Source organism: Garra rufa, chromosome 11 (genome assembly GCF_049309525.1).
Source record: "Garra rufa chromosome 11, GarRuf1.0, whole genome shotgun sequence".
Taxonomy (NCBI): domain Eukaryota; kingdom Metazoa; phylum Chordata; class Actinopteri; order Cypriniformes; family Cyprinidae; genus Garra; species Garra rufa.
The window spans coordinates 34,855,907-34,882,802 of NC_133371.1; the positions used below are offsets into that span (position 1 = coordinate 34,855,907).

Consider the following 26,896-nt stretch of genomic DNA (forward strand, 5'->3'; position numbering starts at 1 on the left):
AACTGCTCTCGCTGTGTTTTGGTGTTTAACCCCCAAGGCTTGTCACAGGTTATTTTGGGTGCCAGCTCCAAAACACAGACAGGAATTGGGGCATTTATGTAGAGGGACAAGACAAGTGGACTGGAAGAGATTTAAAAGGCCGCCCGTAGACAAAGTCACACAGTGAAGCCATTAGAGTAATCATCATCCACACAGAGGGTATTCTAGGACAGAGGTTAAGCCTCCTGATTCAGAGTGGCATGTTTTCTCCTTCGGCCTGGAAACTTTCGAAGCAATCCAGCCATCTGCCCATCAGGCGACTCAGGCCCCCTTCTGAGCAATCGCTTCTCACAGCGATTTCCTTGATTTTAAATTTCACCTATTGATGAAAAGGTGGTCAAAAGCATGGAAGAATGAGGAAATTAAACTAGAAAAAGGGTTACATGTCTTTATTGTTAGAAAATTCACATGCCATGCACTTTTAAACCATGCCCATGTGCATTATCCAATCTTAATGATCAGGTATGAAGACCTTGGGAAGGTTTTGTATGAAAATACATGGCTGCTGAGATTCAGGCTACATTCATCAATTAACATTACATTACAAACATTCAGCTCAAACAAAACATATAAATATTATATTTACGCATTTGCACACATTATGCCTATTTTCTATTCAAATCCCTCAACATCAGTAACATCAGAGTTAAGAAAGTTCAGCAGCATTACTCTCTCGCACATCCACAACTTTTTTTTTTTTTTTACATTGATTTAGCTTCTTTGACTATTAGAGTTTATTTAAATAACTAGTTAAGATATTTTAAAAAAAAAAAAACAGATAAAACCTAAACTGCTTAACAACATGATGCCTGTTCTGTTTAGTGCTATACTACTTGCAAACAAAATGCACAGCTCGGAGTACTTAAAAAAAAAAAAAAAAAAATACATCGGAGAACTTGTTTTGACAATTAAGCTCAAAATGAATAAAACTCCGAGCTAAAATAATACAAAACTCTGAATTAGTGTCTCTTGAGATTGTTTAATAAATAGGGGGTTACAGGATGACAAATGCTAGTAGTGCTTTAGTCTTTCAGTTACATTGTAAAATTCTCTTGGAAATATATTCGGACAAGAAAATAAAACTAGAAGGTCAATGGGATTAGAATTTATTTACACACATTAAAAAAAAAAAAAAATAGATATCTTAACTAACCTTTTCACAATCCTTTCCGAATAGCCTTCTCTGACATCTGGCTCATTTCGTCTCTCATAAATATTTTTTTTTCCTTTGGCTACGATACTGATCTCACTTCAAACCACATTCGGACCAACCTGCCTTGTACTGTCCAAACGCAGCCAATAACCTTTTCCAGTTCCTTTCCAAAGCAGTAGATGGGGAAGATTTGAACAGAACTGAAGTCTGGCCTGATTTGGGACTAAACAGGCTGAGCAGAGGAGATGCACCAACTCCTGAGGACTGTCAAACATGAGATCTTTCCGTTGGCTAAGGCACCTAGAACCAAAACAAAAACAGCTCTAATTAAACAGGATGAATGAGAAAGGTTTTAAAGGGACAGTTCATGCAAAAATAAGAATTCTGTCATTAATTACTCAACTCTGTGTTGTTCCAAGAGCTTTGTTCATCTTCAGAACAAATTAAAATGTTTCTGATGAAATCTGAGAGCTTTCTGATCCTGCATAGACGTTCAAGATGAACAAAAGTCTTACAGGTCTGATACAACATGAGGGTTAGTAATTAATGACAATGTTCATTTTTGGGTGAACTATCACTTTAAGAGCAGAGACTGTTAGAGAAGCAAAACCAAACAAAAGTGTTCTGCATCACTTTGGCAGAGGCAATACATTTGTTTGACATTTTGGCATGTTTCACAGTCTTCATTGGGTAATCGAATTAGAACTTAAGCTACCATAGACTATCATTATTTCTGTAACAAGACCTCAAATAGAAGCTTCCCTACGTGGGCAAAAACAAACAGCAGTCTTTCACTTTAAGAAGTTCAAAGTTCAGCAAGTTCAATGTAATTTATCTATCAAGGTAAGAGCAACACATCTGGCTGTGATCCAAGGGTGCCGCCCAACTACTCCTTGTGTATTTGTTTTATTCTAACTGTTCAGTGATGGATGATGACGAAAGAGGAATGCAACATGCAACAATTCAACATGGGACGTTGTAGATGTAAGTGACAACTGTACAGACATTGTGCTCTGCAAAGTTAAATGTTTGGATAAAATGGGATAACTGTGTCACTTCTGTTCTAATGAGGCGGAACAATGCTGTCTGACAGAGTTAGTGGTTTAGTTCATCTTTCTCTGACCCACCATATGACTCAGTCCTTACTCAGCTGAAAGATAACGGTAACATTTTATAATTACCGTCATTAATAAATCATTAACAAACTTATATGATGCTTAATGGATCATTAGTTAATATCTATACAAATAGCTAAAACAGATAATGTGCTTGTTAATGTTTACCAATAAGCTTATCAAACATTACCTAATGATTAACATTATTATTTCATGTACAGTAGAAATCAAAAGTTTACATACACCTTGGAGAATCTGCGAAAAGTTAATTATTTTGCCAAATTTAGCAGTGACCTGAATAAAACATTTCACAAAGTATATTCAAAAAGAAAGACAGAAAGAAAGGACAGAAAGAAAATGGATAGAAAGAAAGAAAGAAAAGACAGAAAGAAAATGGACAGAAAAAGACAAAGAAAAAGACGGACAGAGACAGAAAGACAGGCAGACAGACAGAATAAAAAAGACAGAAAGCAAGAAAAAGAGAGAGAAAGAAAGAAAGAAAGAAGAGAGAGAAAGAAAGAAAGAAAGAAGAGAGAGAAAGAAAGAAAGAAAGAAAGAAAAAGACAAAGAAAAAGACAGAAAGAAAGAAAAAAGAAAGAAAGAAAGACAGACTGTCAGAGAAAGAAAGACAGTCAGAGAAAGAAAGAAAAGAGACAGACAAATAAAGAGAGACAGAAAGCAAGACAAGAAAGACCGAGACAAAAAGAAAGAAAGCAAGAAAGAAACAAAAAGAAAGACAAAGACAGACAAAGAGAGACAGAAAGACAAAGACAAACAAAGAGAGACAGAAAGAAAGAGACAAAAGAAAGACAGAAAGCAAGAAAGAGACAAAAAAAATAGACAGAAAGCAAGACAAAAAGACAAAGACAGACAAAGAAAGAGAGACAGAAAGACAGAGACAAAAAGATCGAGACAAAAAGAAAGAAAGAAAGAAAGAAAGAAAGAAGAGACAAAGAAAGAAAGAAAGAAAGAAAGAAAGAAGAGACAAAGAAAGAAAGAAAGAAAGAAGAGACAAAGAAAGAAAGAAAGAAAGAAAGAAAGAAAGAAAGAAAGAAAGAAGAGACAAGACAGAAAGCAAGACAAAAAGAAAGAAAGAAAGAAAGACCAAGACAAAAAGAAAGAAAGAAAGGAGACAAAAGACAGAAAGCAAGAAAGAGACAAAAGAAAGACAAAGACAGACAAAGAAAAAGAGACAGAAAGCAAGACAAAAAAGACAGAAAGAACGAGACAAAAAGACAGAAAGAAAGAGACAAAAAGAAAGACAAAGACAGACAAAGAAAGAGAGACAGAAAGACCGAGACAAAAAGACAGAAAGATCGAGACAAAAAGAAAGAAAGAAAGAAAGAAAGAAAGAAAGAAGAGACAAAAAGACAGAAAGCAAGAAAGAGACAAAAGAAAGACAAAGACAGACAAAGAAAAAGAGACAGAAAGCAAGACAAAAAAGACAGAAAGAACGAGACAAAAAGACAGAAAGAAAGAGACAAAAAGAAAGACAAAGACAGACAAAGAAAGAGAGACAGAAAGACCGAGACAAAAAGACAGAAAGATCGAGACAAAAAGAAAGAAAGAAAGAAAGAAAGAAAGAAGAGACAAAAAGACAGAAAGCAAGAAAGAAAGAAAGAGAAGACAAAGACAGACAAAGAAAGAGAGACAGAAAGCAAGACAAAAAGACAGAAAGAAAGAAAAAAAGAAAGAGAGAAAAAGAAAAAAGAAAGAAAGAAAGAGAGAAAGAAAGAAAGATATTTTCATATAAATGAATTGGGATAGTAATATGTGAAGTCTACATGTAGGTAGTTGTGAGTCTGTGTGTATTACAGAGGATAAACCTGAAATTATATGATTGGCTTTACCTACATCAGGTGGGTTTGGCAGCCGGGGGCGGAGCCCCACCCAAGGGCAATGACTCAACGTAGGTCAGCGCGCTCTGCATTGACGTCAGGCAGTACCCTTCCTCTCCGATCAGATACCTGTACACATAAATAAACACTTCATTAGCGCTTCTGCTCACAAGGGACAACAAGATCTCTTCCACCGAGGGTCAACTTCGACTGAACCCATCTGCTAATGAGACTAAGACACGAGATCAAGCTGAAGCCAAAAGCCAGTGTGTAACATGTTGGGGAGTATGATGAGAGAAAAGCAAGCAAGGGAGAAAAGAAAAACCGTATTAGATCATTGTTAATTAACAGAAGTTTACACAATCATTTTGCACCCTCAAGTCATTTTAAACCAGTGCCATGAAGTCATATTTAATTTGAGACCTGCATGAGGTGCAGATTATCCAGCTTAAGTTTGTGTAAAAAAACAAAATCTCTCAAATAAGTTAAAGTGACAGTTCACCTAAAAATACAAATTATCTGAAAATTAATTCACACTAAGGCCATCCAATATGTAGATGAGATTTGTAGAAATTTAGAATTACATAACGTGCTCACCAGTGAAGTGAATGGGTGCAATCAGAATGAGAGTCTTGATCTGTGCATATTGCTTATTTCCCCTCTGATTACGATTACTTTTTCCACTGGAAAGGACTCATTTTAGCTGGAAGCAATAATTTGAATTTAATTTTCACTTTACAAGATATTCATTGATGGATTTGAGTCGTGTGGATTACTTGTGGATTATTGTGATGTTTTCATCAGCTGTTTGAAGTCTCATTCTGACGGTACCCATTCACTGCAGTGGATCCATTGGTGAGCAAATGACGCGATGCTAAATTTCTGTGGCCTAAGAGATGGACTATTATTTTACTATACTTTAGATTATAGTTCACAAGCAGTATATACACTACTTTATGACACTTTTGAATCCTGCGACTATGAACAGTCGATGAAAAAAAATGTTTCCTGTTTGTTTAATGTCAAAAATAACAGCAAATTTGGAATGTCACGAATGATGACAAAATTGTTTAGTGAGCCATCCCTTTAAAACAGTCTAAGATGCATGTATATAGTCCTAATTAAACAAAACCTGTCAAATGCGCTTGAGAATGAGAACACTTCCTATCACAACTTTCCTCACACGCTCCAGAGCTCCACCCTCAGTTCCAAGCCACCGAGCAGCATAAACATCTAAAGAGATTTTATTTGTATTTTTATAGGGAGAGAAAAACCCAAACCAGAATATCCCCAACATTCCATGTTAAGTGCCAATCTAACCAGCCTGTAAAAGTGTCCAGTTTTATACTGATAAACAGAGCTTAGGGCTGTGGTCTGAGTAGACACGCAAAAGTACAGCGCAGGAGGGGTGACATGAATACCCACAACGCCGCTCAGGAAACAGGTCAAGCGGTCACCTAAACCAACCCGAGATCTCACTGTTGTGATATCCTCTGCTCAAAACAATACATGTAAACATGAAAGATGGCATCAAAGTTGAACTCGTATTATGAACTGTAATGTTTGCTTTACAGGTTTATTCCAACATGTTTAGACCGGAGGGTAAATACTTGTGCACAAAATCTGAGGCTGTGCAATAGATGAGATTTCGATTTTTTATAACAAGTGAGGTCGTGTTCTGTCGATACTTGATGCATGCCCAAATGACAGCGAGACTGGCACTTAAAAAAAGATATGACAAGCCAAATTTCCAAACAGCATCTTCTACCTCACCATTACCAACAACTGATGCCAAAAATTTGACAGACTGTCAATGAGTTTTAGAGGCTGAGATATGCCATTTTCTATTGCATAATGTCAGGTTGTAAATGCAAAGTTCAACCCATTATAACAGTAACAATTAACTCACAGCCATATAGGCATCAACAATCGACTAATCGATTCAAAACACCAGTACAATCTTATTTTCTGTGTATTAAACCTCTAACAAAGTCATATCGAAACATTCAGAAAGAGCAGTTTATCATGTTTAGATATAAAACAGCTTCACAGTCTTTTCAAATCACACAGTATTATTTCTGTCTTACAATCATTCATTATCACAGAATTACCAGGATAAAAGTTTGGATATAAACACTGATGTCTATGGTAGCAATCAAAACGGAGCAAATCATCTTTTGAAAGTATTGTGTTCATTACTCTTTTACAATTTTTGTGTTTGCTATTTATTTGATAGTTTCATGCTACACTAGCAGTCTACCCTACTAAGTTTTTTTTTTTAAGAAGTTTCTTCTGCTCACCAAGCCTGCATTTATTTGATCCTAAGTACAGCAAACAGGGTTTCTGCAGATATGAACAAGTGAAATTTAAGACTTAAGACCTTTTTAATACCACCTTATATGAAATTTAAGACCGAAACCTGTAATGGAAATAGATATTATATTACATGCATATATGTAATATTTAATGTGTTTAATGTAAAAAGTAAACGCAATTTCATGGCTGTCATAAATTAAATTTATTACTACGATATACAGTGAACTTTTCATATCAGCAGATACTATTCCACATAAATATCCCCATAAAAGTACCACTAGAAATATCTGATGTAAAAAAAAATTCTGAAGCAATATTTTCATCAGTGCTCTATTAGCTTTGACATCTTAAATCTGCATATTTGATTTACCTTTATAAAGGCCTTTTTTTTTTACTTTTGAAATGCATGCATTACCTTTGAAATTTATTTAATGAATTTATCAATAAATTCTAAATGGCTGTTAGCAGTGAGATTACATAATTTACACTGCAAAATTAAAAGTGAGATTAATGTTTTAAATACATTTATTGATTTATAAATATATAAATTAGAAATGTTGGGTGTGGAGGCATACTTTTAAACACACTAAACTACCAGCAGGTGGCGGTAAGTCACTTCATGAGCGAGTTATTTCAACTGATTCGAGCAAAACGCTGAATCATAGCAAAACGTTGCTAGGAGAATGCTTCTGCTAATGTTGCATATTGTCTAATATGTAAGTAACTACTTGACTAACTACTTTTTTATTGAGCTAAAATTAATGTAACATTTGTAATTGTGAGAATTTTTAGCAAAAAGCTCACTTGGTATATTACTGAACTATATCATGTTATAAATAAACTATAGATTTGAAATTTTTACCTCAGTGTGTTTCTTTAGAGTGCAGTTACATTCATTTGTTTTAAAGTATGTGACAAATAGACCAGAAATACACTATCCATTATCAATTTCTGTTTGTGTTGAATGTATTAAAATATGAATCTTTCTTGCCTTTGGATGCTTCACTAGTTGTTTTTGTCACTTCAGTTTTAATCAGGCGGTTTGTTCGGTCGGGCAAGTAAAAAAAAAAACATTTTAAAAGTATTTCGAAGGCTGGCGGTCAGCTAGCTCGACCTATATTTATTATTATTATTGATAACATTATATACAGAAAAAGGTAGTTTGACCTGTATTCTGCTACTGCGATTCTGTCAGTAACTTCCGCAGGGGGAGAAAAAAATCTAGTTGTTAGCAACTGGCCTTAGCCAAGCCCTATATTCAGTTTTTTTCAAGCTAAGTATCGCTAAACTTGCACTTCCCCATAGCTAAAAAGTTAAATCCATTTTACTTCTGCGGTACAATCCGAGAGAGACTCGCGGCAATAACAGAAAGCTGATTGGCTATTACATGCTGGTCTCATTTGTAGTTTAAATACAGCAAATTATATTTGGAATAGTGAAATAAAGAACTACAACACCACGGAAACAACAAAAAGAGAATTTAAATGAGCATTAGAGGTAGCGTCACATGGACATCGGAAAAATAAGACCTGTGTAAAATTATTTAAGACCTAGAACAGCGAATTTAAGACTTTTTAAGGCCTAAAATTTTGATTTTTAAATTTTAGACTTTTTAAGACCCCGCGGAAACCCTGAGCAAAAACAGTAACATTTTGAAATATTTGTACCATTTAAAATAACGGTTTTCTATTAGAATAAATTTAAAATGTAATTATTTTCTGTGCTTTCAAAGCTGAAGTTTTAGCATCATTACTCCTGTCACATGATCCTTCAGAAATCATTCTAATATTCTGATTTGCTGCTCAAAAAACATTTATTATTGTTGAAAACAGCCAAGTAGAAGTTTTCAGGTTTCTTTGATGAATATAAAGTTGAAAAGAACAGCATTTATCTGAAATAAAAATCTATTGTAATATTATAAAAGGCATTTATCATCACTTTTGATCCATTTAAAGCATCCTTGCTAAATAAAAGTATTTATTTCTATAATTTTCTTTCCCCCCCAAAAATGATACTGTCTCCCAAGCTTTTAAATGGTAGTGTATAATAGTACAAAAGTTTTTTCGTTTCAGATAAATGCTGAGCTTTGGATCTTTATTTAAAAAATAAATAAATAATAAATAAAGTACTGGTTTTAAATATTGATAATAACATTTTCTTGAACAGCAAATCAGCATATTACAATGATTTGTAAAGGATCATGAGACATGGAAGATTAGACTAATGATGCTGAAAATGTAGCTTTGATCACAGGAATAAATTAAATTTTAAAATGTGTTCAAATAGAAAGCAGTTATTTTAAATAGTACAAATATTTCAATGTTACTGCTGTATTTTTGGTCAAATAAATGCAGGCTTGGTGAGCAGAAGAGAATTCTTGAAAAAACAAAAGCTTACCGTTCAAAAACTTTTGATTGGTAAAAAAGCTATTTTCTTGGATATAACTACCTATCAAAAGTAGAATGGTTTTCACAAAAAGCAAGCAGCACGATAGTTTTCAACATTGATATTTCTTGAAGAGCAAATCACCATTCTAGAATTGTAGTATCATGTGACACTAAAGACTGAATTAATAATGCTGAAATGTAGACTTAGATTTTAAAATACTAATTAAATAACTGCAGCCACCACGAGCATAAGAGACTTATTTTAAACCCACAAAGGATGGTAGTTAATTGCATAAAGAATTTTCCCCTTGGTTACCTGCCACTGATAACATGCTGCTTTTCACTTCATTCTTTATAATGTCTAAGAAGAGATTGACTACACAAAAGAACACCAAAAGACATGGCCTGGTGGGAGGCACATGCACATAGTAGGGAAGAATTGGGCCTTCTCTCTCTATTCTACACAAATTCCTGTGGTACAGCAAGTTCAGGTCATTTTTAGTTCATAGCGGCAGAAAAAAAAAATATATTGAAGACGCACCCTTCATGAATGAACTCTTCCAACGCAGCACATTCAGACACCAGCTGAGGCATTTCACTACGTAAGGCCACGAACGCCAGGATGGGCAACAGGTCGTCAGCACCTCTGAGAGAGACAAAATGAGAGAAATTAGATGTAGACAAACAAATCTAATTAAACTTATTTGGAGGATAAATTATTCTCAAGAAGAACAGATGAACCCTATGATTCGTGCGTTGGAGGGACGCTTGCGTGAGAAAATGGCTGGGTGTCCCCTTTCCTGCTGGACTGCAGGACACCTGATACGTTTCATACAGGTGAGAATAGCTCTGCATACCATCATCATCTCTGTTCCAACACAATTTCTCTTGCTATCAAAATAACGCTTATGCACAGCAAAGGCGTGCTGGGATGACGCGGCAGTTAGCCTGTTCAAGCCTGTTTGTCAAATTATGACAAAATCAGAGCATATTTGTACAGCTTTGTTTTCAGTGAAGGCCAACTTTGAACTTGAAGGGTGATGATGGTAATGAAATTTGTTGCAGCAAAAAAATAAAAATAAAAGAGAACTTAAAAAAAAAACAAAAAAAAAAAACAAGACGCATTATAGACCAATATGCCCCCTCTAGAGAATAGACAAAAGAATAATACAAAGATGGACAGGCATAGGAAATGACTGCTGTGCAGAAGGAAACAGCAATATGAATTTAAGTGCGGGTGAACAATATTTCAGAAAGGAGAAGAAAGTGAGCGAGAGAGAAAGAGGAGAGACAATGGAACAGAACAACCGAAAAAAAAGGGTGAGAATGGCTAAATTGTTCATGTTCATGCATGCATGAGGACATTCATTCTCCCTCACAACCAAACACAAACTTAAAAGCAAAACAAAGGCAGAATGTGCCTTGGCTGTGCTACCAGGGCAAAATCAGGACAAGTCTCACAATGACACATTTCCTTTCGGATCACTGATGCCTTTATAGCACAATCATTTTTAAACCAAAGTTTAGGCATGGAATCGAAAACACCCAAATAATGCAAACAAACCAAAACCGTTGGAGTTGGAAAGCAACAGGACATTGTTCTGGAATTAATTAATAAACATACGAATGGCCAGTATGACCAAACCATCTAATGGCAAAATCATAATTATATAACAATACAGCTTTCCAAAAAAAAAAAAAATAATAATAATTAATTAATAAGTTTCAACTAGACCATATAAATAACTGTATATAAATGCAATAAATAACTGTATATTATTTAACTTACTAACAAAAAAATTGAATAAAACATAAAATAGATGTTCAAAGATAATTTAATTATTTAACTGCAGAAATTAAGCCATTTTAAACAACAGATATTGTTACCATTATTATTTTAATATATTTATACAAAAATGTAGGGCTATAAAATTAATAGATTTTTATTTACGGGTTTTCAATTTTGGCTTCCAACAATTAAAACAAGATTACGAGGTAAACGATTGTGTCGCGTTCATGCTTGCACATCTTCCTTTAAAGTGGCGTGCTTTTGTCCCTCCTAAAAGGCTCAAACTTACATTCACATTGCAGGTAAACGTGGCCTAAATCCGATTTTTTTGCATACATGCGACTCGGATCTGTTTTTATTATGACAGTGTGAACAGAACAAACCGGATGGAATCTGATTTTCTCAAATCTGATTAATGCAACTTCTACTGAGCTGACTTCCACAGCACAAGCATAATTGCTTACTTTATGTCCTCAGTGTTTACTTCCATATGAAAGCGCACTGTGCAAGTGTTGCCAAGTCCACAGTTTTCCCGCAGAATTGGACTACTTTTTCCACTGTTGCCGCGGGTTGTTTTTCAACTCCGTAGGTTGAAGCGAACCCCACTAATGCAATATTTACATCCTGGAACGCAATTGGGTTAGTTTTGGAGTAGTTTTGAGAAGCATTTAGGCGGATTCACGGATTGTCGTGAAAACCTGGCAACCCTGTTCATATTGTTCTTTCGCAAATATGGGTCAGTTCTGATCAGTTCACACTGGAAATCTGATATTAGCCATGCAAGGCTCGCAGCCTTAATGTCCAAATCAGCTAAATGGGTAAAAATGTAGGTCTTATCGTCTTCAATCATTTGAGGACTTTCTTACATTATAAAATTGGTACCAGCAACTATGAAATTAGTGCCAAATCCATGTTCTACTTGTTTTCTTTTTATTTATTATAAAAAAAAGAGCCAGTAATACTAGCGATCCCTATTCTTTTTCCATTCTTTCGACTTTTTTAAACTTATTTTTAAAAAAAATGACCCTCTAATACCAGCGCTCACTATTCTTTCGACTTATTTTCTTTTAATTTTTTTTTTTTTTTTAAATGACCCTAATACTAGTGTTTTCTATTCTTTTTCTATTCAATCTACTTGTTTTCTTTTTATTCATTATAAAAACAAACAAACAAAACTTGCTATGTGTACTGCGTTAGACTAACCAAAACTTAAGACTAACATTTACATATTTGTGACCTTGGACTACAAAAACCAGTCTTAAGTAGCATGGTATATTTGTAGCAATAGCCAAAAATACATTGTATGGGGCAAAATTATTAATTTTTCTTCTATGCCAAAAATCATCAGTTTATTAAGTAAAGATCATGTTCCATGAAGATATTTTGTAAATTTCCTACCATAAATAACAACATAATTTTTAAATTTTTATTAATATGCATTGCTAAGAACTTCATTTGGACAACTTTAAAGGCGATCTTCTCAATATTTAGATTTTTTTGTACCCTCAGATTCCAGATTTTCAGGCCAAATATCCTATCCTAACAAACCATGCATCAATGGAGAGCTTATTTATTTAGCTTTCAACTTATGTTTTGACTACTTCTATTGTTAATAACCAACTGTTAAATCACTAAATGTAAATGTGATTTTTGCCATAATTGGGCATATACACTACCAGTCAAAGGTTTGGACACACTTATCCATCAAAGAGAATGGGGAAGTGTGTCCAAACCTTTGACTGGTTGTGTATATTTGATTAATTGAAAGTCACACTAGTGACAAGACTGTCTGCACTGGAAGCTTCTGTCTGCAACACAGCCTGCTTTTTAAATTACATCAACACGGATATACTTATAAATAGCACAACAAACAGCACCAGTTGATACATTTCACATCAGCTAAATGTTAATTCCTAAGAAAAAAAACAATTGTGAGTCATTGTATAAGTGTTGCAAGACAGTGCTCTAAAAACAAGCATCTACATCAGCCGTTGTCATGGGCCGCCAAACCGCTGAGCATGTGCGTCACCAGCGAGCCACCGCTCTGCTGATGCAAAGAGACATGTAGAGATGACTTAAGTGTTCAATGTACCCCTGTTTCCTTGAATCAAGCAAGAAATCAAGAGAAAAGGATGAACAGGCAGCTTGTTTTGATGGGTGTGGCAGGGCCACAAGGTTACAGGCCCACATAAAATCCCAAGCGCAGATGCTAGCGTGAGCACTCACTTTAACGTATCTGAGACAGGAGGAAATGTGGGATGTTTTCCAAAAGAGTAAAACAGATGCTGAGGTCTGTGAACAACCACAGGGAATCTGAGCCAAATACACTGATTCCGATAAACCTAAATAAACCCACATTTTTAGAAAATGCGTGTCATGAAGATGTTACTCTGGTGGAACACACCCGTTCACACCCGCGTTTTACAAATTCATTGGCCAGAAGCTGTGTGAACATCTCATAAACTAGAGTCACAAGTCTCTATTTGCAATAGATAAGGCTCACTTTTGGTTATCACTTGGTCAGTTTGACTTGAGCTAAGCACTTCTACACTCAGACCCTCTCTCAAAGTGCATCAAGGCCAAAGTCTGCTCCAGACAGGGCGACCCACTTAGAGAGGAAATCAGCTCCGAGCGCCCCGCGGGGTCCAGAGGGTCAAGACGGCACCCCTGCTGAGCTTTGGCCTCCGTGAGGTCTGATGAAGTCTGACACAAGGCCAGCGGACAAGCATAAAGTTCTTTCATGACTTGTTCTACTTTTTTGAAGCTTCACAGGAACGCAACAGTTTTTATAAGACTTGTGTACACTCACATTGCTGCTGATTTGGGTGGAGGATCATTTTCCTGCAGGAGGCGGTACTCTTCAGCACAGCCGCAGATGATTCGTAGAGTTCTCACTGCAATGAAAAACAAACGCAGTCAGATTTTCTTTTTGGTTTAAAATCTGTGAAGGGTATAATATGTGACTGTGGACCACAAACCAGTTCATAAGTATCAACATCATCTGAAATCTGAACAAATAAGCTTTCCATTGACATATGTTTCATTAGAATATGACAATATCTGGCTGAGATACAACTATTTGAAAATCTGGAATCTGAGGGTGAAAAAAACAAAATAAAAATCTAAATATTGAGAAAATCGCCTTCAAAATTGCATATTACTAAACTTATTTTTGATTTGATATATTTATCTTCATGGAACATGATATTTACTTAACCTAATGATTTTTGGCATAAAAGAAAAATCGATAATTTTGACCCATACAATGTCTTTTTGGCTATTGCTACAATATACCCGTTCAACTTAAGACTCGTTTTGTGGTCCAGGGTCACATATTAGATTATGATATGCACTTCTAAGTTTAACATTCACTAAAGACTAATATGCACCCTTTAGGGGTAGAAAAGAAATACAATTTTAAACTATGTGCAAAGGGTTAAATTTATGAATTGTAACTTAATAGCAAAAGTATAGAACCGCATTTCTGCCACACAAACACACACAACATATTTGCTAAAGCATGATTTTATGATGTAATAATCATGACATAAGTCAAAATTATAAAATCAAGTCATGGTTAGTCATAACTTTCTCATTCTTAGCATATAAATTTCAGCTCTCATAATTATAGCATAAAAAGTCATAATTATAAAGATGAAAATGTGAACTAACAAGTCTCAATTATGTTTTTAATTTCAATTTGCATTTGCCAGTTACCAATCTCAGTTTCCACTGTCATAATTTTGCCTTTTTTAAATTTTTATCTCAATTAAGATATAGGTCAGAATTATTTTAGCATTCGGTACGTCAGTTTTTTTTCTTTTACAGAAACTTCAAGTATGACTTCCTAGTAGTAATTATGGCTTTTAAATTAATAAATATAATTATCATTTTATAAACGTTACCATTTCTCCTTTCGTAGCTTAAAGGGTTAGTTGTCATTAATGACTCACCCTTATGTCTTTCCAGACCCGTAAGACCTTTGTTCATCTTCTGAACACAAATTAAGCATTTTTGAAAAATCCAAGAGCTTTCTGACCCTGCATAGACATCATAGTAGCTTTATAACATTACGGTGAACCACTGATGTCACATGGACTATTTTAACAATGTCCTTACTACCTTTCTGGGCACTGAATGTAGTTGCGTTGCTGTCAATGCAACATCAGAAAGCTCTCGGATTTCATCAAAAATATCTTTGTGTTTGAAAGAGGTCTTAAAGGTTTGGAACAACATCAGGGTGAGTAATTAATGACAGAATTTTAATTTTTGGATGAACTATCCCTTTAATATCCAAAGATTGCTAGAAGTTAGCAATTTGTAGGCTGATTTCACAAAAAAAGGGTATGACTATCAGTTTATCAGACTAGATTGTGAGTGTGTTTGGTAAACCTGTTTGAAACATTATTTTTGCAATTCCGTTAAGACACTCAAGTGACACAATGAAAGGGTTTGTGGTTTCAATTCAAGATCGTACCAATACATTCCAGTTTCTTCTGAGGACAGTAATCTCTACACAGAAGCCTTAGCTCCTGCACCGCTGACTCATATGGATAGGAACCGTGCAGCACAGCTGGGTCTCTGGGGAACAGTTTGGATGGTACACCAACATCACTAGGTGAAATATTACGATGAAGACGCATGTTGCTCTCAACAGTCAGCTCCCGTTCTCGATGCACCTTCCTAAAACATGACCGCATCACAAAGAACACAGAAGTCATTTATATGCAATTAACTAAACCCTACAGCATCTATAAAACTGATTTGATGACTAAGCTATTTGGGAGCAGTTGTAATGGAAGATGGTTATTTTCAGCCATACTGGGATTACTGAAGTTTAGATTAATGGTGCCATCTACTGCTCAGTGTCTAGACAATTCATATAATGACTCAACAATCTCTGCCATTCAAAGTAATACTTTGAATAAAGAAATAAAAATGGGTAAAACTTTACAATAAGCTTTCATTAGTTAACTACTTTAGCTAACATGAACTAAGAATGAACAATACTTCTACAGCATTTGTGACCCTAGACCACAAAACCAGTTTTATGTAGCAACAGCCAATAATACATTGTATGGGTCAAAATGATCGATTTTGCTTTTATGGCAAAAATCATAAGGATATTAAGTAAAGATCATGTTTCATGAAGATATTTGTAAATTTCCTACTGTAAATATCTCAACACTTAATTTTTAATTAGTAATATGCATTGCTAAGAACTTAATTTGGACAACTTTAAAGGCGATTTTCTCAATAATTAGATTTTTTTTGCACTCTCAGATTCCAGATTTTCAAATAGTTGTATCTCAGCCAAATATTGTCCTATCCTAACAAACCATGCATTAACGGAAAGCTTACTTATCAGCTTTCAGATGATGTCTAAATCTCAATTTCAAAATGTGACTGGTTTTGTGGTCCATGGTTACATTTATTAATCTTAGTTAATTAGAAAATTGACATTTATTAATCATAGTAAAAATCTGTTAAATTCAAATCTGTGCAAATCTAATTCTTGTTATATACTAGTCATTAAATAAGTTGGAAATTTATACTTTTATTTAAAAAAATGGTGCATTCAATTGATTAAAACGTTACATGTAAACATTACAGTAAAGATAATTATAATGTTACAACAGATTCCATTTTAAATAAATGATATTTATCTATTCATAAAAGATTTCAACAAAAATCTTAAGCAGCACTTAAAACAAAAAGAAATGTTTCTTGAACAGCAAATCAGCATATTATATTTCTGAAGGATCATGTGACACTTATATAAAAGTAATTTTAAATTGTAATAAGACATCACAATATTACTATTTTTAATCTGTTAAATCAGATTTGGTGAGAAAAAAAAGCCCTCATAAACCTCAAACTTTTGAACTGTGGTGTAAATTTTTAAAACATTTATTTTGCCACTTACCTAAAGAGTGCCAATAGAGGGCGCCAAATAGGGGTGAAGAAGACTTCCTCTATACTCGCCACGCATTGGTCCTTAGAATTGGCAGTGTTGAGACATTCAAAAGACAGAAGACACAGAGACAGCAGGCGATCTGTTTCACACAAAGATAAATCCATTTACCATAGACAATCAGGCAAGTAATGCATTTCATAAAAGGACCTTTTTACAAACATGTTTATGGTGGATTATGACACTCGAGCATTGGTTACACCCTGACGCAGTATAAACACATGATACAACCATACAGATCCCACTGGCTATAACAGGGGATTTCTAAAAACGCTAAACTATGCAGATATGTAAGGTCTCATATACACACAGACATTTATTTACCGATAGCAATGTGGATGTCTTTGACGATGGCCTTCAAATGTTCTTTCAAAGCACGCTCCTCAAGATTAAGAATTTGAGAGTCGAAATCCACGTGTGTTGTGTCAAAAGTCAAGTCCGAGTCCGTATCATCACCACTCTGAGAAGGAACCCAGTCCAGCTGAGTTAGAAACTTCTCTAGATCCTCAAAAGAGTTCTCCCTATCTGTGGAGATCAGAGTTGAGGACTCGTCCGGGTCGGTCTCGGACTTTGTGTCATTTGCGTTGAGGTCGTGGGATGGGGAAAGAGAAATGGAAGCGTCAGATAAACTGTGTGTCATTGCAGATTTGAGCGGGCTCTGATGCTGCTGCGGAGATATAGAACTGTCAGACAGGAGCAGACTTTGGGCGCTGCGGGACGGCTTTAAGGGTAGTGAGCGACCAGTTGCTGTGCTTAGAGAAGCGTATTGGCTCACTATAGGATACAGTCTGTTGTACACCCGATACTGTAGTCTCTTCAGCAACTTCATGACTGGGTGGTCTGGGTAGCTGGGATAGAAAAAGAAACATGAAATAAGATAAGGAAGAAACACTTTTGTGCTTGAAGATGATCTGACAGCATGAACCTACCTGAGAAGACATGAAATAAGACCTGAAACCAGCACTGGATCATTCGGATTCTTTTTCAGATTAGCTTTCCAAGTTTTGGGCCATTCCTATAAGTAAACCAATAAAATAATTATATATATTTATATACAGTATATATATATATATATATATATATATATATATATATATATATATATATATATTTATATACAGTATATATATATATATATATATATATTTATATACAGTATATATATATATATATACATATACACACACACACACTAATCTTAAATCAGTACTTTTTTTTTTTTTTTTTAAGAAATTAACACTTTTTTTTCAGCAAGGATGCATTACACTGATCAAAAGTGACAGTAAAGATATTTATAGTGTTACAAATCGATTTCTGTTCTATATAGAAGCCCATTTGCACCACTGAAAAAAAAGAGAAAAAAATTGCGGCCTTTTTCATCTCCCAATTTTGACTTTTCTAGCAATTTCGAGATTACATCTCCCAATTCTGACTTTATTTCTCTGAATTTGGAGATATAAACTTACAATTGAGTGTTAGAAAGTCAGAATTGTGAGATATAAACTCACAGTTCTGACTTTTTTCTCAGAATTGCATTATATACACTCACAATTCTAAGAAATAAAGTTACAATTCTGAGAAAAAAAGTCAGAATTGCGAGATACATCACAAAATTCTGACTTTTTTTCAGAACTGAGAGTTCTGACTTTATAACATGCAATTGCGGGCCAAGTCAACATTTTGAGATATAAACTTGCAATTCTGATAAAATCTTTTTTTCCCTGATCAGAACTGGACTTTATAACTCACAATTGTGAGTTTATATCTCAATTCTACGAAAAAATAAGTCTGAATTGTGAGAAGAGAGTCAGAATTGCAAAACACAAAACTCAAGTAAGAAAGAATTGTGAATTCTGACTTTACTTCTTGCAATTGCGAGTTTATATTTGTATTATACAATTATGAGAAAAAGAGTTAGAATTGCGAATAAATTGTGAAAAAGAAGTCAGAATTGTGACAAAAACTGTTTACTACAATGATGAAAATAAATGTTTCTTAAGAACCAAATCAACATATTAGAATGATTTCTGAAGGATCATGTGACACTAAAGTCTGGAGTCTATTTTATTGTAAACTATTTTACAATATTACTAATACATTTTCTTACTGTATTTTTACTGTATTTATCAAACAAATGCAGCCTTGCTGAGCATGAGCTGTTCTTTGTCCCCCAAGAACATTTTTAAAAATGTATCTTACTAAACCTAAACTTTTGAACAGTAGTATAATGCGAACGGTAGTTAAACTTGCAGATGCAAAAATACACCTAACATTTTTTACAAAGCTATAACATACATAAACTTACATGATCTTGTTCATATTCAAGCACACTCGCATACAGAACCCGCTGTTCTCGTTCCTCAGGTGTCATGGTCCCACAGGTTGCAAACCTCCTGCAAAAACACAATTTCACGTACAAATGTGTTTACATAATTCATTTGCTATTATACGGCATCATGCACAATACCGCAAACACCAAATATAAAAGAAGCAAAATTCATAATACTACATTTACAAATAAATAGCCAGCTAAACAACTTTATATGTACTATGGGTCAAGAAGGCTCACCTGTTGGCTTCTTCCTGCAGCCTGAGTCTCCTTTCCTCCATTTTTCTTTGAAGCTGCAAGAGCTCAGGAAAACTCCCAAACATTTGAAAAATTACCACACTCAAAAAAAGATATCAGTAGAAAGCAAACCTTGCACAAAGCACATTGATTAAACATTCGCCCAACAAGCTTAAAGTTTTTTTTTTTTTTTAGTTCTTTACATGTCCACATTATATTATCAATGAGGCAGTGCTTTAAGCTTTTAGTAAATTGTTGAAATTAGACATTTTGAAAAGAAGCCATTCATGAAACCTCCTGTACACTACCAGTCAAAAGTTTTTGAATAGTAAGATTTTTATTGTCATTTAAACTGATCTCTTCTGCTCACCAAGCCTGCATTTATTTGATCCAAAATACAGCAAAAACAAAAAATGCTGAAAATTTTGCTTTGATCACAGGAATAAATTTAATTTTTAAATACATTCAAACTGTTATTTTAAATAATAAAAAATATTTCAAGATTTTACTGTTTTTGCTGTGCTTTGGATCAAATAATTGCAGGTTTGATGAGCAGAAGAGACTTCTTTAAAAAAAACATTAAAAATCGTACTGTTCAAAAACTTTTGACTGGTAGTGTACGATAATTTTTTTTTTTTAATAAACCACAAATGGCATGATTTAATGAAGTCTGAACAGGTCACAGAGGTGTTGACCTTCTAACCTTAAACTTTTCTTCCCAGACACTTGTGACACATGCCTCTCAAAGGTCAAACATTGATGAACTTAAAACAGACATCAAAAACCCTCTGATAAGCTTTTGATAAAAACAGACATCAAAAACCCTTTGATGATCTTATGTAATAAGCTCTACAAGAGCATAAGAAATTGACAGAAATTATTGATGGAAAGAAAAAAGATGTAACAGATACGATAGCAAGAACAATCCAATAAAAGCAGGCTGATTTTACAACAGAATGGTAATTAGGTGTAAAATCTAAAACCAGATCTTAACCAAAGCCACATTTAGAAACTGGTAAGGATACTGCATCTTGCCTGGCTTTGGCTATTATCAGATTCTCCATCATCTGTCTCTGGAGTGAGAGAGTCTGTAATAAGAAACAGAAAAAGACCATTGTTATGAAAGCAATCATTTCAGTTTCAACTTTATTAACATTTACTTACTGGAAGACTAAAAGCGTTTTCACAACACGTCATCAATTGGCAGCACTGAACATAAACAATGCCACTGAACCGAACGAAACTTGCATATTTTGCTGGTAACTGCGGCTGAAAATGGTCAATTATTGTTATGTTTTGGACTGTACTAATCAGTTAGACCAGGAAAAACATTTGGAGTACAACAGACTGCCAAAAGTTATAACAAATCAAGGAGAAGCGTGCAAAAAAAAAAAAAAAAACTGAGGAACAAAAGGCATTTGTGGTTGGCAAAAAACTGAATCAGGATTTCCAGAGCAAGAGTCTTGACATTTGTGTTTGTTCTTATCATTTCCAGTCAGGTAGCTGAAATATTAGGCTAATATTTAATTATTATTCATTAAAATAATAATTAATAATATTGCTGGTACGCATGTTTACCACCTATTAACTTTGGTTTATTAAAATACTGCGCCATTTCCTGCTTACAAAGTCCTTCTCTATATGATTTAGCAGCTTTCACTGTGGTTTAGACAGCATAAATTAGCAGAACAACGTATTCAGTAGTACGTTAACTATGCAATCAATACTGTTGTTTACATCAGAGTATCTCCAATATGGCCGTGCATCCGGGTAACTGACCAAATCACGATGTGCACGAAGTGCAAACCCTCTATACTGCTGCTTTAACAAAGGGAATGTGAACTGAAGTCTTAAAATCTGGACATAATGCAGAATTACTAAAAGACAGATTAAAAAAAGTTTTAGATGGGCTATGTCACAGCATGACATGACAACATTCGAACTTTAAATATTTCAATATTTAAACTGGATTTTCATGTGTCAAACATTCATTGTAAACCATTTTAGCATACTTAATATTCAGTTTATTTAAAATTATACGTTTTTTTCCCTTAATCGTTTGAGAAGTGAACCATTAGTTATCTTACTTTGTCTCCACAAAAAATAATATAATATAATATAATGTAATATAATATAATATAATATAATATAATATAATATAACAGTATATGTCAAAACGAACCTTCCAGAATGACTTGATTTTTTTCCAGTATAAACGGATATCCATTGGTGTTTCTCTGCGTCTCCGGATCATTCTTGAGAACTGGACAGCACACACTGTTTGTGTCCCGCCGAACGACAATAAGTTCGACCCGCCACCAACACTTACACAAAAGCACTCACTGTGTAAGTAAATGCGATATTTCTCATTAAAACTACAACAGTATTGCGATAGCGACTTCAAATACTGAACATGAACTGTCTTTGTCTGCGTGCGGCCAATCTTTTGCTCTCTCTATCCCCTGACTGAATCCAAAACCACAGCAGGCGCCGCACCACATGGACATGTGAGCTGAGTGAATCGCGCAAAGCCATTTAAAACAGGTGTGGCGTCAGACGCGTTCTACGCAGGCGCGCAATAACGTTACAGATCATGTGCGTAAACATCTGAAATCGGGTCAAAGAATAAGCTCATTGTTTCCCACACATACAGTATATACAGCTTTATAGATATTATGAAAGCTTTGAACCACGAGGTGGAAAAAACCATATGCTGAAACATTTTTATTGCCTTTCTGGGTCTATTTAATTCATTCATGATTTTCCTGTTATATTGTTTTCTTCATAATTTGTTTACAAATTAAAAAAGTATGATGAAAAATACAAATGAAAATACAAATAAAATATTATTGAGATAAATACCTAAAAAAAAAAAAAAAAAAAACTGTAATAAATAATAATTTAATATATATCTCACATTTCTTTCAGACTTACCAATGACGTTTTTTGTGTGGCCTGACTTGGAGTAAGTCTTGCCAGCCGAGCCTCATAATTGGCCTTAAGTTTCTGGTTGAGACGTGATGCTTCTTCAATAGGCGTTAATTCCCTGTCATACACATACAAAACTTCTTATTGTGTACATTCTGTGCATTAGAGACAGTGAGACTAGAAGGACGTGATGTCCTATTAGCTTCCTTCACATGAATGCAGAAAAGATTTGTTCTCTAGGAGATCAAAGATCAATTGTTGGGGTCAGTGTTCAGTGGAAGTGCATGTAACTAATTATGCGAAACGTGGGGCGCCATGTGAACCTTTTTTTTTTTTAAATGACAGTGATAAAAAACCAAATATTTAAGGTTCTGGAGAGCAGCTAACCAAATAGACTGACATTATTGCTTTTTGCTTTCTTAAATAGCTTTATTTGAATGCCATCCATTAAAAATGAACCACCATATACAGTATTTGACAAAGACTATTCTGTCTCTTGTAAAACCAAGGATAATGTTCTTTGAGAACCTAATTTATTAAAACAAGACCATTCATTATGGAGAATGCATCATCACAGTCTTTTCAGCATCATCACAGTCTTTAGTGTCACATGATCCATCAGAAATAATTTTAATATGCTGATTTAATATGCTGATATTTTTTTAATTATTATTATCAATCATATTAATGGGGGGGGGGTGAAAAATTATAGAAATTGATACTTTTATTTAGCACGGATGCTTTAAATTGGTCAAAAGTGATTATAAAGAAATTTGTAATGTTACAAAAGATTTCTATTTTAGATAAATGCTGTTCTTCTGAACATTCTATTCATCAAAGAAACATGAAAAAATTCTACTCAGCTGTTTTTAACATAATAATAATAATAATAAATGTTTTTTAAACAGCAAATCAGAATATTAGAACGATTTCTGAAGGATCATGTGACTGGAGTAATGATGCTAAAAATTCAGCTTTGAAATCACAGGAATAAATTACATCTTAAAATATATTCAAATGCAAAACAGCTATTTTAAATAGTAAATACATTTCAAAATTGTACTGTTTTTGCTGTACTTTGGATCAAATAAATGCAGGCTTGGTGAGCAGAAGAGACTTCTTTAAAAAAACATTAAAAATCTTATACAAAACGTAGAATAATAATGTATATTTGGCAGTGTTATTTAATCTTGTTTTTGTTTGTTAACTTTGGAACCAAGATGTGAACTCAACAATCAATGGATATTGGGACTCTGTACCTATCATTATGGTTCCCCCACATTCTGCTGTTATGTAACTCTCAATGGCTCACTTACTTTCGGTTGTCTTGTAATTCCATTGATTGGAGCTTCTGGAAGACCTCAGGTGGCAGGAAGGGGGAGTCTGTCTCCCCTCCCTCAGAGAGGACTCTGCGATGTCTGGTGGGCTGTGGTCTACTTTGGGTCTCAGAAACCATTGCAGCTTCATTAGGTGTTTCTACAGAAAGAGGAGTTTTGTCTAAACGGTGATACACTGACATTCAAAACCCATTCAAAAGGTTAAGGTGTAAAGGTAAAAAAAAATATATTAATTATTTTATTCTGCAAGGTTGCAATAAATTGTTCAAAACTGACAGTACGACATTTATGTTAAAAAGATTTCAATTTCAAATAAATGCTATTCATTAAAGAATCCTGAAAAAAATGTATCATAGTTTCCAAAAAATATTAGACAATAAAAACAGTTTTCAACACTGACCATAAGAAGAACCATTATTAAATATAGCCACAAGCAGCAATTACTGGGGTTCAAGCGCTTTAAAGCATTTAAGCACAAATTAAAAAAGACATTACATATTACTTAGCAAGCCTGTAACCACCTAAATCAATTATCAAAACAAGCATTTTTGGCAAATCCAAGTAATTTACCATATAAATATAATATTTTTTAACATTTATGACTGTTATAGAGCCAGCTGTGGTCCGATCTCCTTAAATCTTTGCAGGCTTGTTTAGAATCACCTGTCACATGTGCTCACTAGGTTTCATGAAGTTTTGAGTTTTTGTTTAGGCTTTATAGGCTTTTGGACAGATTCCTTAACTATACAACCCAGTTATAGCTTCCCAAAAGGTAAATTTCAACCTTTTTTTGATAATTATTGACCTAGAGTGTCCAGAGAATTGCACTGCAGTGTTTTATTTCCAGATTAAAAACCTAGGACTAGTTCACAAAAGTAGTTTTTTTACACATTCTCAATCATTTAGCAAACAGTTTGCTTGATAGCAGTGGTTCTAGAGGCAAAGTTGTTCGGAATGAGGAGGTCTATCATATGATACGAATATTGTGCGTATGTGTGGAAAAAAACGTGCAATATACAATCGTTTACGCCTTTGAAAAATGTGATATCACCCCCTTTTTGGGCCACAAGTCAAACATGCTCACCAAGTTTCGTTCCGATCGGCCTCCGTTAACCATGTCTAAATGGTGCCCAAACTTCATTGCCCAATGGCGGCCATGATTTTGAGATATGCAAATGTCCTTATAGAAACTTGTGGCACTTTGGACCAAGACAGCACATAACAATTTTCATGTCGATAGGACAAACAGTTGCGTAGTCACGGCCATTTTTAATGTTTTTTCCCTCTTATAGCACCACCAATTGGCCAAACTCCACAACTTTTTTCATGTGACCTCAGATTCAGCTCTTACATATGCATTGTGAGTTTGGCAAAGATTAACCCATTTCGTTCAAAAGTTATAGCCGTTTTAGTAAAAGCGGCCCTGCCCCTTTCAAACGTGTTGGCGACGGAGAGTCAAAAGTGAACTTTTTTTGATAATTATTGATATTCACTCTCCAGAGAATTGTATTGTAGCACTGATTTGGTTTTGATTAGGCAAAAACCTCGGACTAGATCGCAAAAGTAGGTTCTTCAAAAAATGTGAAATACCCAAATACGATGAATTCGAGGCATTTTGTCTAGTGCGAGCCAAGAATTCCAACGATGGTTTAGGAGTTACAGTGCCCTCCACTAATATTGGCAACCTTGGTAAATAAGAGCAAAGGTGACTGTGAGAAGAAATCTACATTGTTTATCCTTTAGATCTTTAATTTGAAAAATTCACAAAATTCGAACCTTTCCTTTAAGTAAAACGATGGAAACTGAGGGGGAAATCTCATTGCGAAATAAATGTTTTTCTCTAGTTCACGTTGGCCACAAATATTGGCACCCCTAGAAATTTGTCTAAGTAAAATATTTCTTAAGTATATTCCCATTCATATTACAATTTTTTTAGCACCCCAAGGTGGCTAGGATTATAAAATTGTCCAGCCATGACTTTCTGTTCCACAGGATTATAAATTCTAAATTAGAAATGTCTAATGTTTAATACAGTAGTATCTTCATGGACACACTGATTGAAAACCCTGAATATAGAAAACAAAGGCTCACCTGTCATTTTGGGATGATTTGTTGCATTAAAAGCTGGAATGGTGGTCTGTTGGGAAGCGGACAGAGAAGTGGAGGAGATGATAGGTGTTGTGGAGTCATGCTTTCTTATGATGCATGATTTAACCCTCTCTAAACATTGCTCAACTAGTTTCACCATCTTCTCCAGTTCCACTGACTCCAACTCTCCCTCTGCAAGAAGAAGTGCATAAGAGTCATACAAGTCTATAAAAACAAAACTTTAAAGTTACAATCTGACCTGATGGCGGAGTTACTCCAACCTAATCAACTAGACAGACTTTGCATAAGCCTGAAAAGTTAATCATGAGCAAAGATGAGATCTAGCTTTATCTTAATAGAGCTTTAAGAATCATTTAATGAAATCTACAGTTAAGATCTGAAGCCTGTGTATCTTGTCAATTAAATGAACTGTTGTCATGATGAAACACAAATTTATGACACATTAACACAATCTCTTCCTCTCCTGAAATAGGAAGCCAGTTTACGCCACATGACAATGACTAATGCAGAGGAAAATGCATTGAGAAAGCACATCACATTTGAATAGAAAGGTTGAAGGATGTCTATTTAGAGTACTCTGATTAACTTACGTTTAGATGTGGCATCTTCAAGCAGAGCATGAGAGATGTAGTTGATACTTCTCAAGTATTCACAGTAGGCCTCCTATAAAAGTAAATAAATAATCATAGTGGGAGGCAGGAAGATTTTATTGGATGTGTTCTGCAACACAGTGTCATACAGTTGTGTTAGTCTTTGCTAGAAAAAACCCACAACACCTCTGAAATTGTGTGTTTTCACAACCTGAACTCAAAACTAGCCCTGATAAGTCTGTAAAACCAACTCTACTTTCAGACGATTAGGAAACAGGTAATTAATTTAATTGAAATCAAAAGGTGAACACTTCATATCACCGTTGATATGATTCCACTCAAAGATTTTATCAGGACTTTTACTGAATAAAGTTCACATTTTGGACGCGATCGACTGGACGGCCAGTTTTTTGGGGAAAATCATTGGGGTTCTCCTGATCGTCGGCTTCGATCAATGTTTACGCTGATAAATGACGTCACTCGCGCATGCATTTATTGGCTCAGTATGAGCATATCTGGACCTAACAGCGCAGGTTTAAAGATTTAAACATCTGTACCTTGTGTCTGTTGCCGGTATCCAGCTGAATGGCCACTTTTACAAGTCTCATGGCATTCTGCAGCGGTCTCTGACTGCTGTCACTGACAGGAGCGGCCATCCTGCCACAACAATCGCGTGAGTCTGTCAGCGAGCCCGCAACAACCTCTGGTGACGTAATTACAGCCTTTTCAAAATAAAAGGAGATGTACTCATAGAC

General features: G+C 34.7%; 1 protein-coding gene across 2 annotated transcripts; it reads right to left on the reverse strand.

Annotated features, from left to right (window-relative positions):
* Nucleotides 1–413: 413 nt before the first annotated feature.
* Nucleotides 414–26,809, reverse strand: vps9d1 (VPS9 domain containing 1). Of its 2 annotated transcripts, none has more exons than XM_073850967.1 (16): nt 26,699–26,809; nt 26,142–26,214; nt 25,534–25,722; nt 23,422–23,581; nt 22,112–22,223; nt 20,203–20,265; nt 19,181–19,233; nt 18,917–19,004; nt 17,541–17,626; nt 16,936–17,459; nt 16,564–16,693; nt 15,115–15,320; nt 13,447–13,531; nt 9,390–9,494; nt 4,162–4,274; nt 414–1,492 (listed from the first exon to the last, which is right to left on the reverse strand). In XM_073850967.1, exons 1-15 carry the CDS (start codon nt 26,795–26,797, stop codon nt 4,163–4,165), a joined length of 2,085 nt encoding a protein of 694 aa, XP_073707068.1. In that variant the 5' UTR covers nt 26,798–26,809; the 3' UTR covers nt 414–1,492; nt 4,162. The 2 variants fall into 2 exon arrangements, with proteins under 2 accessions (XP_073707068.1, XP_073707069.1); XM_073850968.1 differs by having other exon boundaries at nt 4,158–4,274.
* Nucleotides 26,810–26,896: the final 87 nt, after the last annotated feature.